The following is a 16,942-nucleotide window of genomic DNA, read 5'->3' as shown; positions in this document are numbered from 1 at the left end:
CCAAAATCAGAGACACATCAAACTTCCCAGAGCTGATCAGCTGATTAAGATGTTACATTTGTTGTATAAAGAAAGGGAGTGGCCATCACTGCTCCTGCCCCCTCCACTCCACTCAAATTGCTTTTACAATCAGTGGGTCGTGTTACTGTGGAATGGATCTGCGCTGGCTAAGAACAACCAGATCACTTGTGTGTGAGAGTGTGTGTGTGTGTGTGTGTGTGTGTGTGTGTGTGTGTGTGTGTGTGTGTGTGTGTGTGTGTGTGTGTGTGTGTGTGTGTGTGTGTTTGTTTGTTTGTTTGTGTGTGTGTGTGCATCTGTGTGTGTATGTGTGTGTGTGTGTGTGTGTGAATGTGTGTGTGAGCGTGTGTTAACTTGTATACTTACGAGTGTGTGTATCTGTTGTGTGTGTGTTGCCTGATAGGTTTAGGGGCCTATAAACCTCTTGGTCAAGTGGGCCTGTCCCAGGCGCAGATTATTGTATTTGACCCCTGACCCCGTACATACTGTGCTCGTGTGTATGTGTGTCTTTGTTTATAGGCATGCAGGTGTCTGTCCATGACCCTTCGATCCAATCTGCCGTGGCCCCCAAGTCCTTCTTACATATGTGTGTGTGTGTGTGGGGGGGGTTGTGTGTGCATGTTGCTATAAGCAGCATAGGAGACCCATAACCCTGTACATTTGTACCCCTCACCCTCCTCTGGTGGAGAGTAAAAGAAGGAAGTGGGGGAAGGGAAAGCAGAGGGAGGAGGAACAAGCCAAGGTGTGTTGGATTTCATCATGTAAAGATGAAACTGAGAAAGAATACATGCCTGAGAACGCTAGGCTAAAGAGAGCTAGAAAGTTAAATGACAAGTTCACAAAGAAACGTAAATGTGAACAGAAGAATTGAAAGGAGAAGTAAGAACAGAACAGGGGACAATTCAAGACAAAGTGACACACAAGGTTAGCTTCTGTCATGCTTATTTATGTGCTAATGACAAACATGAACATTTGTTGTTCTGACTAATGTTTGAATATGCTCTCAGTGGGAGCAAGGTGTTACCCTGCTCCCCAGATAGATGCTAACCTGCACGTGACACTAGAGAGAAGTCGAGCCGTGAAGTAAAAAAACAGAGAACGCCAGAGCTGATTGTCATAGTTTACATTTTGTCTTCCACTTTTGAGAATCTGTCTGTGTGTGTGTGTGTGTGTGTGTGTGTGTGTGTGTGTGTGTGTGTGTGTGTGTGTGTGTGTGTGTGTGTGTGTGTGTGTGTGTGTGTGTGTGTGTGTGTGTGTGTGTGTGTGTGTGTGTTGTGCTCAAAGTCTCATGCACACTGTATTAGGGGCCAGCTGGGTTGGCCTGCGCTCTACACATGAGCCTGATTATGACTCAGTATTGCATTACTGACATTCCTCCATAGCTCTCCCTCTCTTTTCTCCTCCATTTTTTCCCCTCTCCTCTATTCTTCTTTCTTATCCTCCCTTCTTTTTCTTCATCTCCCTCTCCCCTTCTCTTGCCATCTCTCACTTTTTTTTTCCTCTCTCTCTCTCCCTTCTCCAGAGGCTCGGCAGATTTGCTGAGCAACCACCTCCCCCCTTTTGCTCCCTCCCTTGCTACCCCTCCCTTGACCCCCTGTGCAAAGCCCAAACGCCCGACACGTGATCCGTACAGCTTCAGATCAAATCACCCCACCGTTTTCAACTGCCCTCTCTGCAAACCTCAACCGTCACTGTGCGTTACACATGTTTCTCTGGTCCTAACACTCTCGCACAGTATTTCACATACAGCTGAGCAGCAGGAGTAGGAGGAGGAAGAGGAAGATGAGGGGGATAAGAGGGAGGGGGTGGAAATTAAAACCGTCAGGCAGCTCGGGGAAAATGTCAGTAGATGCATAAGAATAAGGGTGTGTGTGTATGTGCTCAGTGATTGTAGTTTGTTCTTCCTATCCGTGTGCATGAGTGTGTGTGGGTTGGGGGTAGTTGTGGGCGTGTTTAGGGAGAAAGACTGTTACTTTTGGTGCGGCGCCATCAGTAAAAGGAGCTGACAATGTTCTTTTTGGGGGAGTGGGGGATTAGAACGCAGCCCTGAAGATAAGAGCGTAGAGTACGTGACAGGTAGCAGCTCACCGTTTAAAAATCCCACACTGGGTTAATCCAGTGTGGAGGAAGAGGGGGAGGAGGAGGAGGAGGGAAGGGGGGAGAGGAGCGACGGCTCATACCACTCCTCGCAGCTCAGCCTTTATGCTGCCCAGCACGAGAAGAAGGGGCAGGCTGTCTCTCTCTCTCTCTGTGTCTCTCTCTCTCTCTCTCTCTCTGTCTCCCTCTCATTCTCGTCCTTCCTCTGCCACTTCCTCTCTCCAGCCCCCCTCTTTCCTCTTACCTCTCTTGGATTCTCCTTGCCAATCTGTCCCTCCCTCTCTCTTCCTGACTTCCTTCCCTCCCTCTCCTGTCCTCCTCCTCGTCCCCCCCCCCCCCCCCCCCCCTCCCTCTCCTCCCCCCTCCCTCTCTCTGTCTCTCTGTGTCACTGGAGAGCGTCTCAGTGTGAAAATGCCATCCTGCTCTCCAGACTGTTGCCTCTTTCAGGCTGTGGAGGTAAGAGACTTCTGTGCATGTGTTTGTGTCTGAGTGTGTGTGCGTGTGTGTGTATGTGCTTGTGTGTGTGCGTATGCGTTTCTTTCTTTACTGGATGTTCGTTGTTGGCTGTGTGTGCTTGAGCGTACGTATTCATATGTATGTGAGGATTGTTATTAGTTTGCAGGCAAAGAAAACCTTTGCATTCCCCCCTCGATGTTTCAGAAACTTTTCTCAAACAAAACTCCTGCGTCATGTTATTACTTTTTTTTCTTTTTATGTGGGTGTGTGAGAAGAAAGGAGGTAGTCTTCTGGCTTTGCAGAGAGTGCTGTGACGTTGTTCGTGGTTGCATTTGGAGTCTCTTTTTGCGTTGCTGTGCTAGTGCTTGTGGCATTTTATGTCACTTCCAGGCCACTGTTGCTGTTGTTGTTGTATGAATGTTTGATTAAATTTTTCGTAGCCCTTTAGCCCCGTCTGGCCCTTGCCCATCACCAGCTTTGTGTCTTGTTTCTGGCCATTTTCAACAGTTGTTCCCTGGTGTTTTTTTTAGAAGTGCAGGATAGAAGAATCTCTGCTGTGCACAGGAGTATCTTTGGACAACACATGCTCACTCGTGATTTTTCTCTGATGTATTGAAGATAATCAGAGTCATCTCTATGGTTTGAGTTGCTCTCCATTGTGTGCTTTCGTGTTGCTCTGCATTGGAAGTGAGCTCTGTGTGGTGTGTGTGAATCTGCTCATACAGTGATGTGAAGCAGCTGGTCTATGCGTAACCGTGCAACAACAGAGGACTAAATTTCAACCCAGTTTGAATGTTGCTTTGGGCTTTTTTCTGTAGTGGTTCAAAATGGCGCAAACATGGGAGGTACCTTGGCTCTGTACTGCACACAGTGCGGCTCCATGTTGTGACATTTTAGGGACAAAATGCAGCATATGAAAATGCACCACTGTCCAAGTGTGAATATGTATTGCTTACTCAATGTAGACATATTTCCATGTGACAGGAAATGTGTCACTAAAGTGTGTGCGCACGCAGGTACATGTGTATTTGCGGATGTGCGTGTGAGCAAGTTTGGTTGAGCTGTGGACAAAAGGGGTGAATTGAGAGCACAGGGGCCGGCAGACCTTTCCTGGACATCATTCTTCTTTTTTTTTTTGAAAGCGGATCTCATGATGGAGTTGTAGAATGATGTGAACGCGACTATCGATGAGTGGACTTGACAACAAACTTGGTCATGGAGGTAATTGTAGCCTCTGATGTGTGACACTTTTTTTCACTGCAGTTTTAAATTCCCGAAAGTGGTTCATGACCGCATCACACCTTTTGTCTGCTTTTAATCTTTTTTTTCTCAGCATGTAAAAAAAAACGAACTACCAACACTACTCTTAAAAGCATTCCCATAATTTCTCCTTGTGTATTCAGATAGTGAAGGTGTGGAGTGAGGATGGGGCCGGCAAAGTGGTGGAGATCCCAGCAGACATGACGGCGAGAGATGTCTGTCAACTCCTGGTCTACAAGAGCCACTGTCTGGATGACAACGCCTGGACACTAGTGGAGCACCACCCTGCTCTTGGCCTTGGTAAGGATCAATGTGTGTATGTCCAGTACATGGGCTGAGTATGTCAACACCAGACACAGGTTGGCACTTTTCTTTTATTATAGATTCTATAATCTATATGTATATTTATGTTATTTTTTAGCAGAAATGGAAGTTGTTGTACTTGGTTATATGCAATGACTTGCGGGGTTACTTAAAGGGGGCTTCAGAGCAATATGACTTCCAATAAGTCTTACCGCCCCAATAGAAGCCCACATTGATTATTAGTTATGCTTTCAGAAAGAGCATTCATTTATGAAGTTTTCAGCCAAAGTCTTCTTTAGCAAACATCATTTCTACAGAGCAGATGTCAATACAAACCAGTTTAATACATCAGGAGCTTTATAAGTTAATTGATTAAGTATAAAAAGGGCATTTTGTTTATAAAAATAACAACTGAATAAGCTATTAGTCTCCCTGCATCCCTGAGTGTTCCTCTGTAGTGTGTTTTAGAGGAATGCGTCTTACCCGCAGGTGTGTTCCGGTCTTGTATGTGCGAGTCTGTGTCTTTACTTCTTTTGTGCGTCGTTGCATGGGTGTAGATACTCTCTTGTGTGTGCCCTCTGTGTATGTTCACTTGGGCATGGCACGAGTGCTTGTATTACTTCTACACAGCTCAGGGAGGGAGGTGTGGTGGTCATAGGATTAAGCTTTTTCTGTGTTCTGCTCGCATGCCTGTTCCCTTCAAATGATATGCTCAAAAGTCATGCTTTGCGCATACACCTTAGTGGAATGATGCTTTATTTATTTATTTATTTATTTATGGATTCATTTTAGCCTTTCTGGGTCTGTCTTTGTCCTCTGTAAGGCTTTCCCACTCCCAAGTTTTATTTTTAGAGTCAAAGGATCGCTTTGTGCTTTGCTGCTTGATCTGCGATTCTGGAAAAAAAAAGTGCACTGAAGAGATGGAATGTGAGGTGAGGAGAGGAAGGGAGAGAAAGAGCGAGAGATGTAGGGAGAAAGAAAGAGGGGGAAAGATTGAGGGGGGGAAGGGCGTAGAGGCCTGGACTAAAGCGTCATACCAGAGCTGCAAGGAACCAATCATGGCCCTCCGTTGGACGAGCCCCTAGCCTTCCTAACCAATCAATCTTTTCTTAACCCTCCACAGGAAATTCCCCGGCTCACAGCCAGTGTGCACCCACTCTGATACACACACACACACACACACACACACACACACACACACACACACACACACACACACACACACACACACACACACATATACACTTACACACACACATACACGTACACACACACACTGCTCATACTTAAAGAGAACTCGTACAATTCAAACACTTGACCGTATCCAGAATACTTTTGCCTGCGAGAAAAGTAATTTACGTTCCTTCATATTCTTTTATGCTGTGTATTTAGTGTATGTTTGTGTGTGTATGTGTGTGTGTGTGTGTGTGTGTGTGTGTGTGTGTGTGTGTGTGTGTGTGTGTGTGTGTGTGTGTGTGTGTGTGTGTGTGTGTGTGTGTGTGTTGTTTTAATCAAACATGACTTTGTGAGTTAATCTGAAAGAGAGAATTAGTGCTAAATCCTGGCTGCTATCATTTCACGTGTGTGTGAGTAAGCGGCCAATGCCGATTTGGAACATCCTGTCACTATCAATTTCTAATCGGCCGCACTCTGAGATCATATGGCCTCAACTTCAAGAAAGAGGATCACACACATATACACACACGCACACACACATATATGAATGTATAATGGTGATGCAAAATGAGCAGGTTAGGTCTGTGTGAGCTCTTAATGTGTGGTTGTGTCTTTGTCTGTGGCTTTGTACTTTACTTACAGCTTTGCCACTCTCAGCAATCAGCCTGAATACATGACATCATCTTCCTGCAATGCCCCCCACACCTCCACCAGCTCTTCCTCTCTCTCCCCCCTCTGCATCTCATACCACAGCTCCCAACCTTCAACTCATCCCTCTTTGCCTCACAGCCTTCTCTCCTCAGCCCCTCCTCATTTGACCTCTCAGTGCTTTTGTTGTCGCTTAGTAAGAGGGGATTTGTTGCTGTGTCATTGTATACAGTAATATAACTGTTGATACAGCAATAAATGATTAAACTGGTAAACTATTACATTCAGTCAGTAAAGCAAGTGCTCATAAAGAACACTTATTGCAAGGCATGCTGTGAATTTTAAATATTATACATGTTTACTGCTAACTGTCATGAGTATATATAACAGTATACTTATGACATGAACAGAAAGCTTCATGAGTTTGCTTCATATTTATAGCGTGTTCGCCTCACATTTTTTGTGTAAACAACTACATCTTTTCAGTCTGCTTGTATGACAACTTTCAGTGAAAATTGCAAAGTGACACAACATGAAACTGATGATTACTTAAGTATGTTATGGGACATCAAAAAGTCATGTTTCCTGCTGCTAGAGGACACTCTTTAAATCAGTTTACAGTAAACAAGGTGCTTTGCTGACAAGGAAATCTTTGTGCATTATAAAAGAAGAGAAAACAGAAGAAACAGGGGAAAGGCTTAAGGCCTACTTAGCACAAGTACATCGGCCCTTTAACATATAAGTGAGTAGTGAATGCCTATTGGTACTAGCTGTCTCAAAATGCTTGAGTCTGAGTTTTATAGCCAATATTGTGGTCCAAATAAATGTTGATTTGTAACATGAGTCCCAGAGCAGTGCACACTGACAGTCCAAACACATTTAAGGTGACTCACACTGTCTGTCTTTTCTTCTCCTCATACAGAGAGATGTCTGGAGGACCATGAGCTGGTGGTTCAGGTCCAAGCTTCCATGAACAGCGACAGTAAATTCCTCTTCAGGAAGAACTATGCCAAATATGAATTCTTCAGGAACCCCCTGGTGAGTCTTTTGCATCCAAAAGAGCTCATTTCTGACGCAGTCCTGAGCACTCATGCTCACATTGCTAATCATGTACTTGCCGTCTCTCTCAAAAAAACACACACACACACACACACACACACACACACACACACACACACACACACACAAACACACATCTATATATATATCCACACAGGCGACTGGGGCTCATGTGGTTATCCGGCCTTGATATCTTTGGTAAAGATCTGCTTAAAGCTGAAATTGTATAATGATATCCAAAACCTTTACCTATGATTGATTTTTGCCATAGAAAACACACAGTTCGTTATATTTTGATCCATAAAATATATTTTAAATACTGTTACAAGCTGAACTCAACTTAACTCAACAATCTGAAGTCTTATTCAAAGTCTTTATTCATATTCACAACTAACAAACAACTCTCACAACACTGTCAGGCCAGAACCCTGTTTTAATTTTAATTTTAATTTTTAACTTTTAGCTAAATGCTAATATCATCGTGCTAACTTGCTCGTCAACGACAATGATGATTATTTTTACTTTTCTCAACTTGCTGATGTTTAGTAAGTTTACTATTAAGCTTTCTACATCAACTTCGGTTGAAGCGTTAGCATTACATTGCTAGTCATCATCAAACACTAATAGGAGTTTACTTAGCATTTAAAGTACTACATAACAATAAAAAGTGTAACTTCAAATTTTCACCCCTATGCCCTTTCTTTTGTGTCACTGGTCTGTCTGAATTGCCTAAGGAAGCTTCTCACTCATATCCCACAGAAAAGGACAGAATAAAGTTGTGTGGCGCTGCATTCAGTGGAATGTCTTACAACAATGTTAGTGGCTCTGTAAGGCTGGAGTTAGCGTCAGCAGTACTTTGAGATTGATGCCTTCCGACATGCTCAGTTACAATGCTAGCATGCTCATGATTAACAGGTATAAGGTTTACCCTGAGCAGTATCTGTGTTTTTGTGTAAGCATGCTAACATTTGCTTATAGGCTCAAAACCTTGCGTACAGATGAAGCTAGTTCATAACAAAAGTTAAAAAACATGACATACACATATTAGGTCTGATGTTGGGCTTTTAAATAAAACCAGCAGTCTCAACTCTTTCAGTCTAGTCACGCTTAAGTGGACATGAATCGCTAATAGCCATGTAGCTAACCTTGCTGATAATGTTACATTTCATGCGTCTTTATGTTGAATCCGTTTTTATAGGCGAGATGCATTTTTTTACTGGTCAGATGTACTTGAATACAATTTTTAGCTCCTGTTTAAAATTAAAGATGATTTTGCATATGGAATGAAAGGTCACTATTGTTCAGTCTAACTTTATACTCACAGTCTCTTTGTGCCGTCTCATGTCTCAGGCTCGCTTATTTTTTTTATTTATGCTGGTGTTGAAGAAGCCTCCCGTTATTTTTCCTCCCACGCTAAGCATCTCTGGATTACAGTGTGAATATCATATGCAAAGCTGTTAAGACACAAACCTGTATCTGAAAACCAGGAAGTCACGTTAGCTGGTTTGCGTGGAATCTTTTGCTGATGTGAGCTCAGTGTGGGGCTTTGCTGTAACGTGCTGGCCCAGTATACGATGACATTATTGCTGTGGTGATTTAGGTGTGTGTCAGAGCCAGCAGGTGACCTCAGCTCTGTGGTAATGAGCACAGTAAAACACCCGAATGCTGGCCAAGGCCTGTCAATCAAGCTAAGAGTAGCAATGCTGGCTAAAGGGGATTACATCAGCGGGTGAGATCATACTGCATCTACTCTAAGGCTGGAGTGCCTCCCTCCCTCTCTTTCTCTCTCTCTCTCTCTCTCTCTCTCTCTCTCTCTCTCTCTCTCTCTTCATCTGCCTCACTTGCCCTGACCACTTTGTCTCCGAGTCCTTGTGCTCATCAGTCTCACACACACACACACACACACACACACACACACACACACACACACACACACACACACACACACACACACACACACACACAAACACACACACACACACACGGAACGTGAGACGTATCCTGCATAAAGAAACACTACCCCACTCAGAGCTTGCATATGCACTAAGAGGTTCTAGTGCCTCCCTCCCTCTCTTTCTCTCTCAGTCATTGTCAGTCTGTGTTTGTGTGTGTTTTTCCATCCAGAACTTCTTCCCAGAGCAGATGGTGGCTTGGTGTCAGGAGTCTGATGGCTCTATCCCTCAGTCACAACTCTTACAGGTGAGGCAATGTCTCAGTGAAGAGGCACAGGCATCTTTAATAGCACAGGACTTGTTGTTTTGTTAATCTAATCTAACAAACACTATATTTTCTATCTTGGAAAAAAGTGTAACTACAAACACTGTTTTTATATTTGTGGGGCATCTTATAGTTCAATGATATGCACGCACTCATACATCTTGTTATATCCAGGATGTTGGAGGCAGAATCACAAACATTTGTGAGAAATACACTCAGTTGCTCTGCAGCAGTATTTGTGATCGATACTGTGTGTGTGTGTGTGTGTGTGTTGTTGCAGAACTTCTTGAACTCAAGCAGCTGTCCAGAGATTCAGGGCTATCTGTACTTGAAGGAGCCTGGGCGCAAATCCTGGAAGAAGCTCTACATGTTCCTGCGGCGCTCCGGGCTCTACTTGTCTACTAAAGGAACATCGAAGGTGATAAAGTAAAGCTGTATTGATCATGAATCTGTGGACCAAATATGTGGGAATAATCTGACATTTTAGTTGATACATTTCAGGATTGACAAAATTTGCATGTGAATTATTTGCTTAGAATATGTTGTGCTTTATTTTGTTCTAATGATTTGTTGTGCGATAATTGTTCTAATGTTTCATCTATAAAAGCTTCTTCTGATCTTTGAATTATAGTTAAAACTAAACCCCCATAATCTCTATTTTGGATCGGCCGAAGCAATCAATCAATCAATCTTTATTAAATAGCACTAACTCACAAGGAATGTTACAAACAGAGCAGGTCTAGACCGTACTCTGTTAGACTATGAACAAAGACCCAACATCAAGACAGGATAAGATCCAGTCCCTTCTTACAGACAGGAATCAGTCTGATCTAATCTTAATCCACCATGAGCAGAGCACTTTCCAGCATTTAGCAAGTTACGGCAGTAAGGACAAACTTCCTTTAACAGGCAGAAACCTCCAGTAGAACCAGACTCGTGTTGGACTCACATCTGCCAAGACCGTGAAAAGATGCTTTAAAAAGTTACATAATTTAAAGTAGCTTATAATTTTTTACCTTTTCATTGTTGCTGAAATTAATTTCACTCTCCTTTCCCACGACTTATCAGGAACCCAGACACTTGCAGCTGCTGTCAGACCTGGAGGACAGTAATATCTTCACCATTATAACAGGAAGAAAACTCCACAATGCTCCCACAGACTTCCAGTTCTGCATCAAGGTAACACAAACAAAAATACAATGATTAATGATGTAAACAAATGATTTAATCTACACGTTTAAATTGAGCATTTCTAAAGTAATCTGTATTTTAATGATTAGAAATTCAGACTAATCCCGTAAAGAAGTAACTTCATCATCCAGAGATACTTTCAGGTGTGGCTGTTATATGATCTTTACTAAACCTGCTTTGAAACAGATGTACCTGCCTATTCCTTATATTCATCCCTGTGTGTTAGTGTGTGTGTCTGAGTGTGTGTGTGTGTGCATGTGTGTCAGACACAAGGGTTAAACCGCCCAGCGGGGTTTCATACACATACTCAGCACTGTGTGTCCCACTCCAGGAGTTATCTGTGGAGGGTCACCTGCTGATCTGGGATAAGCCCAGTGGGATAAGCCAGGATGGTACAGGGAATCTAGCCAGACTAACCCCCTCACCTCTCTCTTACACACACACACACACACACACACACACACACACACACACACACACACACACACACACACACACACACGCACACACTAGACGACTAGCATGTCAGATGTTGTCAGCGGGGGTGACAGTGCAGGATTTGGTGAGGGATTTCACTTGGCTGAACGGGGTGGCTGGATTGTTGCTATGGTGACATGAATTAATTTATCAGTAGGGTTGCATTTAAGGAGCCGTCTGTTCTTGTTACTGATGGAGAAAAGGGAAAGGAGAAAGTATGTGCTGTGGTGCTGATAACGCTTGTACAAGTAGGTCTTCAATATATTGTTCTTTTGCAGAGATTACAGAGGACACATTGAGGACTTTTTACAACATCTAGTACATTTTTATAATTCCACACCATGCTTTAGAACCTATTACACTTTAAAAGCTTAAATGGCAAAAGAATGAGAAAGCATATTTTACAGATTTTATTCCAAAAGTACAGTAACAGATTTAACATTGTGTTGGACCAAACAGCGAGGTGTCGTTATCGCTGGAACACTTTGGTGAGCGTCACTGACTGGAGGGGGAATTGCTTAACTGGGTGTAATCATATTAAAATGTTTACTGTCAGAGTGCCAATGGCTCTTTTGAAACAAGGCAATGCAACATTTTAGTAATAATAACACATTCTTCCTTTTAAATAATAAAATACAGAGTCCTTAAACAATTAACACACTCTTGTACACTGAATAGGTTTAGCAGCTTCAGCTTTACTTGGTCTGGCATGACAAGAAGCTTATAGCAGCTAATTATAGCTAATTATAACTTGAAGAAACTTATTACGTGGTATTGACATTTAGTTAATTTGCTACATTTATGGCACAATGCTCGTTGTCTTAAACTCTTTTTACTGTTTGTGTTTCATCTCTTTGTTATTCTCTAGTGGCTTTTTCAGGCTGTAGTGGCCATTGTTTGAAATCATAACCCAGTCCTCTCTTAGCAGTGATCATTAAATGCAACTATGTAGGCTCATTATTTTTTTTTTGCTTAATGCAGTATTTTAGATTTGCTGCATCTGATTGTTGTCAAGTTTCTGTGCCCGTCTGCAAAATGATCGAAGAACAGACCTGTGTTACAAACAGCACAGTGCTGACACTGTGACTTGGTACTGATGCCTTACCCTGCCATGTCGCAGAACAGGATTTTCCTATTCAAGTTCAGGATGTGGATCTCATTAATTTAATGTTCCACCGTGTCCTCTCTATGTTTGACAGCCCAGTAAAGTGACGAGTGACTGTAAGGAGCTAAAGATGCTGTGTGCCGAGGATGAACAGAGCAGGACCTGCTGGATGACTGCCTTCAGACTACTCAAAGTACTTCATTGTACTCTTATATGTTCTTCACATTAATCAGTTTGTGTCTTTGACATCCTGAAGATAATAGCATCTCTCTTCTCTCGTCTTCTCACAGTATGGGATAGTACTGTATCAGAGCTACAACGTCCCTCAGCAGAGAAAGTCCAACCTTCCGCCTTTCACAGCACCTGTGGTAAGGATCTGCCTTCTGACATCATCTTCTTACAACCCTACTCTATTTCCCCTACGCAGCCAAGACCAATCCAGATTGATCCATTAATTAGCTGATGGTTGATTGGAAACTAGTTCACTTTGTGGCTACCTTGTGCCCTCTTAAGAGGAAACACGCAACAGTGGTTTAGATTTCCATTTTGCATAAGAGGGATTTGCTGAAATGAATTTCTACTGAAACGATCATTGCTGTTGTTGATGTTTGTTAATGAGGTGAAAGCAGTGCTGAGTGGTGGAAGGAATTTGGTCAGACTGCTCATTGCAACAAACAGCAGTCTAAGTACATCCAACACATAACGTGTTATCCCAGAGTTATTTTAGAAAGAGAAGGTTTACATAAGACTCCAGCACACATATACAACATAGTACAGTGCACGTATGCAGTTGAGCTTTTAATCATTATAGATATGTGGAGTGAGTTTTATATAATAACAAATTGTCTTATAACTTACTGTTACTTTCAAGCATGTCAATCAAATCATTTATGATGTCAAATCTGTAGCAATGCATGTAGCAAACATCTAATGTGGGTAGTGCCCATTATATCTTCATTTGAATGCTAAGTGAGTGACAGATGCTCCTCAAAGAACAACTAGTTAGTTGAAGTAAAACTAATTTACTCCCAACCAACATCCCATGGTTCAAAAGGATCACCATCATCTTCCACTAATATAATATAATATAATATAATATAATATAATATAATATAATATAATATAATATAATATAATATAATATAATATAATATAATATAATATAATATACATCCAGTAAAATATGATGATGATATAAGAAAGACAACCCTTCCATTGACTTAATTTTCTGATAAGAGACGGACTCAAGCAAACCAGAATGATTTGAGCAGGAGGGCCATGAGAGGCTTGTGCTTTCCTCCGAGGGACATTTGTGGAGTAACTGAAGTGGGTCTGTGTGCAGACAGGATTTGTCATGCCCCAGTGAGTGTGTCTGGCTTGTTTGACCTCTCACCTTGTCTACCCCCTCCCCCATTCTTGTGTGCCCCCTCCCCTTACTCTCAACCCTCTACCACCCTCCATCTATCATCCCGCCCTGCCACGTCTCAACAGAGGAGTGTGTCTGAGAACTCCCTTGTCGCCATGGACTTCTCCGGAAGGACCGGCCGCGTCATCGACAACCCTGTGGAGGCCCAGAGCGCTGCTGTTGAGGAGGGGCAGACCTGGAGGGTAAGAAAGAGGATGGAGCTTGGGCTTTCAGATGGATAGGTCTACGGGAGGTTTGGGAACTCTGACTTCAAATATAAACAGATTCATGTCTCAGTTGTTAGATTTACAACCTCAATCCCAAAAAAGTGAGGACACTGAAAAATGTTAATAAAAGAAGGAATTTGATGGTTTCCAAATCATTTGAACAATATATTTAATCAAATAAGTCTAAAGACAACAAATCATATATTGAAACTGAAAAATGTTATTATTTGATATTGATATATGCTCATTAGAAACAGGTTATAAAAATGTTGGCATGTTCACCATGTTGTGATGCATCACCTCTTTTTGTAACAACACTCTTTAAACTTTTAGTTTCTGGAGTTTAAAGTGAAATGTTGTCCTACTTTTGCCTAATGTAAGATTTCAATCGCTCAACAGTTCACATTCCCCTTTGACTTGTTTATTACTTTCTTGATGCTGTAAGTGTTGTCAGTGGGTAACAAGTCTGACCTGCAGGCAGACCAGGGTAGAGCCCGGACTCTTGTACTGCAGAGCCATGCTGTTGTAAGATGTAATGTGGTCTGGTATTTGTCTTTCTGAAATATGCAAGGCCTTCCCTGAAAAAAACATTGTTTGGATGGCAGCACATTTTGCTCCAAAACCTGTATGTAAGATTAATAATGCCATGCTACCCATGTAAGACAGCCATGCCATGGGCACTTAGGCATCCTCATACCATCACTGATGCTGGATTTTGAACTGTATACTGATAACAAGCAGGGTGGTCTTTCTCCTCTTTTGGACGTAGGACACTGCATCCATGATTTCCAAAAAGAATGTTGAATTTTGATTCCTCCGGCCACAGGACGGTTTTCCTCTTTACCTCTGCCCTTAATGGACTTGGGCTCAGAGGAGTTGCCATGGTTTCTGGACCATTTTTGTATGTGGTTTCTCTCTGCAAGGTTCAGTTTTTAACCTACATTTGTGGATGTAATGATGGATTGTATTCACAGACAATGTGTTTTGGAAGTGATTCAGAGCCTATGCAGGGATTTCAACGACAGAGTTATGTGTTTTTAATGCAGTGCTGCCTGAGGCCCTGAAGATCATGTCCAGCCAGTACTAGTTTTCAGCCTTGTCCCTAACCCTGTATAGAGATTATTTTAATAGTATGTATTGGAGATGATAAAATCCCGTTTTACTCTTTGGGAACAGTCCTCAGATTACTGAAGGTTTTTGTAGAATCAAAAAATGGAAGAGGGAGTGCTTCCTGGACTTAAAAAAGGTGTAAGTTTGAGGTGCTCTTTGAATAGGGACAGATAAGAAAACCAAGAAAACTAGTAGTGGTGAACCTCGTCCCATCGTTACTATTGAGAGAGTCGGCTATTCTGGATATCTATTTTTATACCAAGTCATGTCACTGACCTGTTGACTTGTTGCAAAGTCACCTAATTAGTTGGGAGATGCTCCTTCAAGTGTTTTTTTTTCTTTTTACTGATAAACAACTTTTTCTGTTTTTTGTTTGCTTGTCCCAACTTTTTTTTATGTGCTCCTGGCATCAAATGATGTACCAGTATGTGCATCCAAATATGAACAAGTACCTATGTGAGTGTGCAAATATGAATATGTTAAGATATGTGTATCCCGGATATGTGCATCAACAACTTGAATAAATAAAGTGATAAAAAATGGAGAGGGTATGAAGCTGCTGGCTGTGAGAGTCCACAGGTCAGCTCTCAGTGTCACTGTCTGACACTGAGAGGAAAGAGTTATCAAGTTTGATTGCTTCAGGCTGCCTCAGGCAAGAATTACTTTCTTTGGCATTGACTGTAAAAGTTTTCAGTTTCAGCATTCGATTTGTTGTCTTTGCACAGTCTTACATTGAAAATAGGCTTTAAATGATTTTCATGTTGCACATGTTCTTTTTCTCTCACATTAGAAACGGAGCCAGCGTATGAATGTCCTGGGCAGTCCCAGCCCGTTGCACCCATCCTCTCTGAGCACAGGTACTTTCACATTTTACTATAAAGAAATGGAGCAAACACCAGCCAGAGAGAAACAGCTACATTGATTAGTTCTTAAGGAAGCCTATTACTATAATTATACTATTTGAGTTTATAGAAACATGACAGAATGAGATTCAATTGTAGGCAAACAGGTCACTCCAAATGTTAAAGTGTATTATTTCAGTCAGAATGACAAAAGTTTTCATGTAACAACAGATACTGACACGTGGATGTCTGTGTTTCAGTGATCCACAGGACACAGGTCTGGTTTCATGGTCGCATCATGAGAGAGGAAGCCCACAAAATGATCATACAACAAGGCCAAGTAGACGGGTAAGAACAGCTTTCAATTTCATTTGACTTGATAAATTGGTCTGCTTTAATATGCAGTAAATGGCTTCAGGAAAAGTTCAGTAACTATTATTTTGTAACACTGGAATTCCATGAAAAAAAAGATGAAAAAAAAAAGACGTTGCTGCTTCTGGGAATAGCTTAGACTCCAGAATGACAACGTCTCAAACTGCTTTTGGCTTGACAGCAAAAGTGCTTAGCCTTTACCCATTGGATTAAGATAAGGTTCTCAAAAAGTCAATGCTGCCTAAACCCATGCAGCAACACATCCTCTATATTTTAAACTATACTTGTGTATAAATCCCCAGATAGAGCGACTGTAGTGATATATTTGTCAGCTTTGATGCAGCAGTTTAATCTTTTCTCCCCCATGTTCATTGTGTTAGGTTATTTCTGTTGCGGGACAGTCAGAGTAATCCAAAGGCATTTGTGCTCACCTTGTGCCACCATCAGAAGATCAAGCACTTCCAGATCCTACCGGTCAGTCACATTACTGTTTCTTGGAAAATTACATGACTCAAATTCTCCAGGGAAAATATATTTGTCATGCTGATTAAACACTGATTGTTACACTCCATGCAAATAGCCCAATTACTAAACTCCAGTCTCTATCTGTCCCTGCAAATTTCCAGCTGTTACTCTTCTTGTAAATGTTAAATGTTAAACCTCCATCTGCCCCTCAAGCCTGCTACATTTGGTTGCATCACTATCCACTTATTTCCAAAGCATATCAAGCCTTGAGATTTCAGCATAAGTTTTTCCTTCCTCCCAGGCAGACATCTGTTTGTGTTTATCTTGATGCAATGCAATGATCGACTTGAAATGGCTCCAAGGGGAAGTTCACCTAAATAACAACAGACGTACTTTCACATGTGGTACTGCTGATATCAAACAATGCTGAAATCATTGGTTTTATTTGCTGGGGGTAAAAAAAAAGACCAAAAATACGTTCGCTGAAAGTAAAGAGACATGCATACCTGACAGG

At 41.9% G+C, this 16,942-nt stretch overlaps 1 protein-coding gene across 5 annotated transcripts in view; it reads left to right on the top strand.

The window, feature by feature from the left end:
- LOC117828166 (growth factor receptor-bound protein 10-like) overlaps positions 1–16,942 on the top strand; it is a 47,721-nt gene that overhangs the window by 25,035 nt on the left and 5,744 nt on the right. For 4 of the 5 annotated variants that reach the window (XM_034705178.1, XM_034705175.1, XM_034705177.1 and 1 more), the window contains 11 exons: positions 3,975–4,131; positions 6,881–6,996; positions 9,142–9,216; positions 9,515–9,652; positions 10,303–10,413; positions 12,102–12,200; positions 12,298–12,375; positions 13,499–13,615; positions 15,540–15,606; positions 15,852–15,939; positions 16,344–16,437. In XM_034705178.1, coding sequence (XP_034561069.1) covers positions 3,975–4,131; positions 6,881–6,996; positions 9,142–9,216; positions 9,515–9,652; positions 10,303–10,413; positions 12,102–12,200; positions 12,298–12,375; positions 13,499–13,615; positions 15,540–15,606; positions 15,852–15,939; positions 16,344–16,437 — 1,140 coding nt within the window. Of the gene's footprint in view, positions 1–2,216; positions 2,572–3,974; positions 4,132–6,880; positions 6,997–9,141; positions 9,217–9,514; positions 9,653–10,302; positions 10,414–12,101; positions 12,201–12,297; positions 12,376–13,498; positions 13,616–15,539; positions 15,607–15,851; positions 15,940–16,343; positions 16,438–16,942 lie in introns of those variants that run through there. The other variant, XM_034705179.1, reaches the window with a different exon arrangement.

The sequence above is a fragment of the Notolabrus celidotus genome, chromosome 16 (assembly GCF_009762535.1).
Source record: "Notolabrus celidotus isolate fNotCel1 chromosome 16, fNotCel1.pri, whole genome shotgun sequence".
Classification (NCBI taxonomy): domain Eukaryota; kingdom Metazoa; phylum Chordata; class Actinopteri; order Labriformes; family Labridae; genus Notolabrus; species Notolabrus celidotus.
Note: the sequence above shows the minus strand (reverse complement) of the source record. Positions and strands in the feature narration are given on the sequence as shown.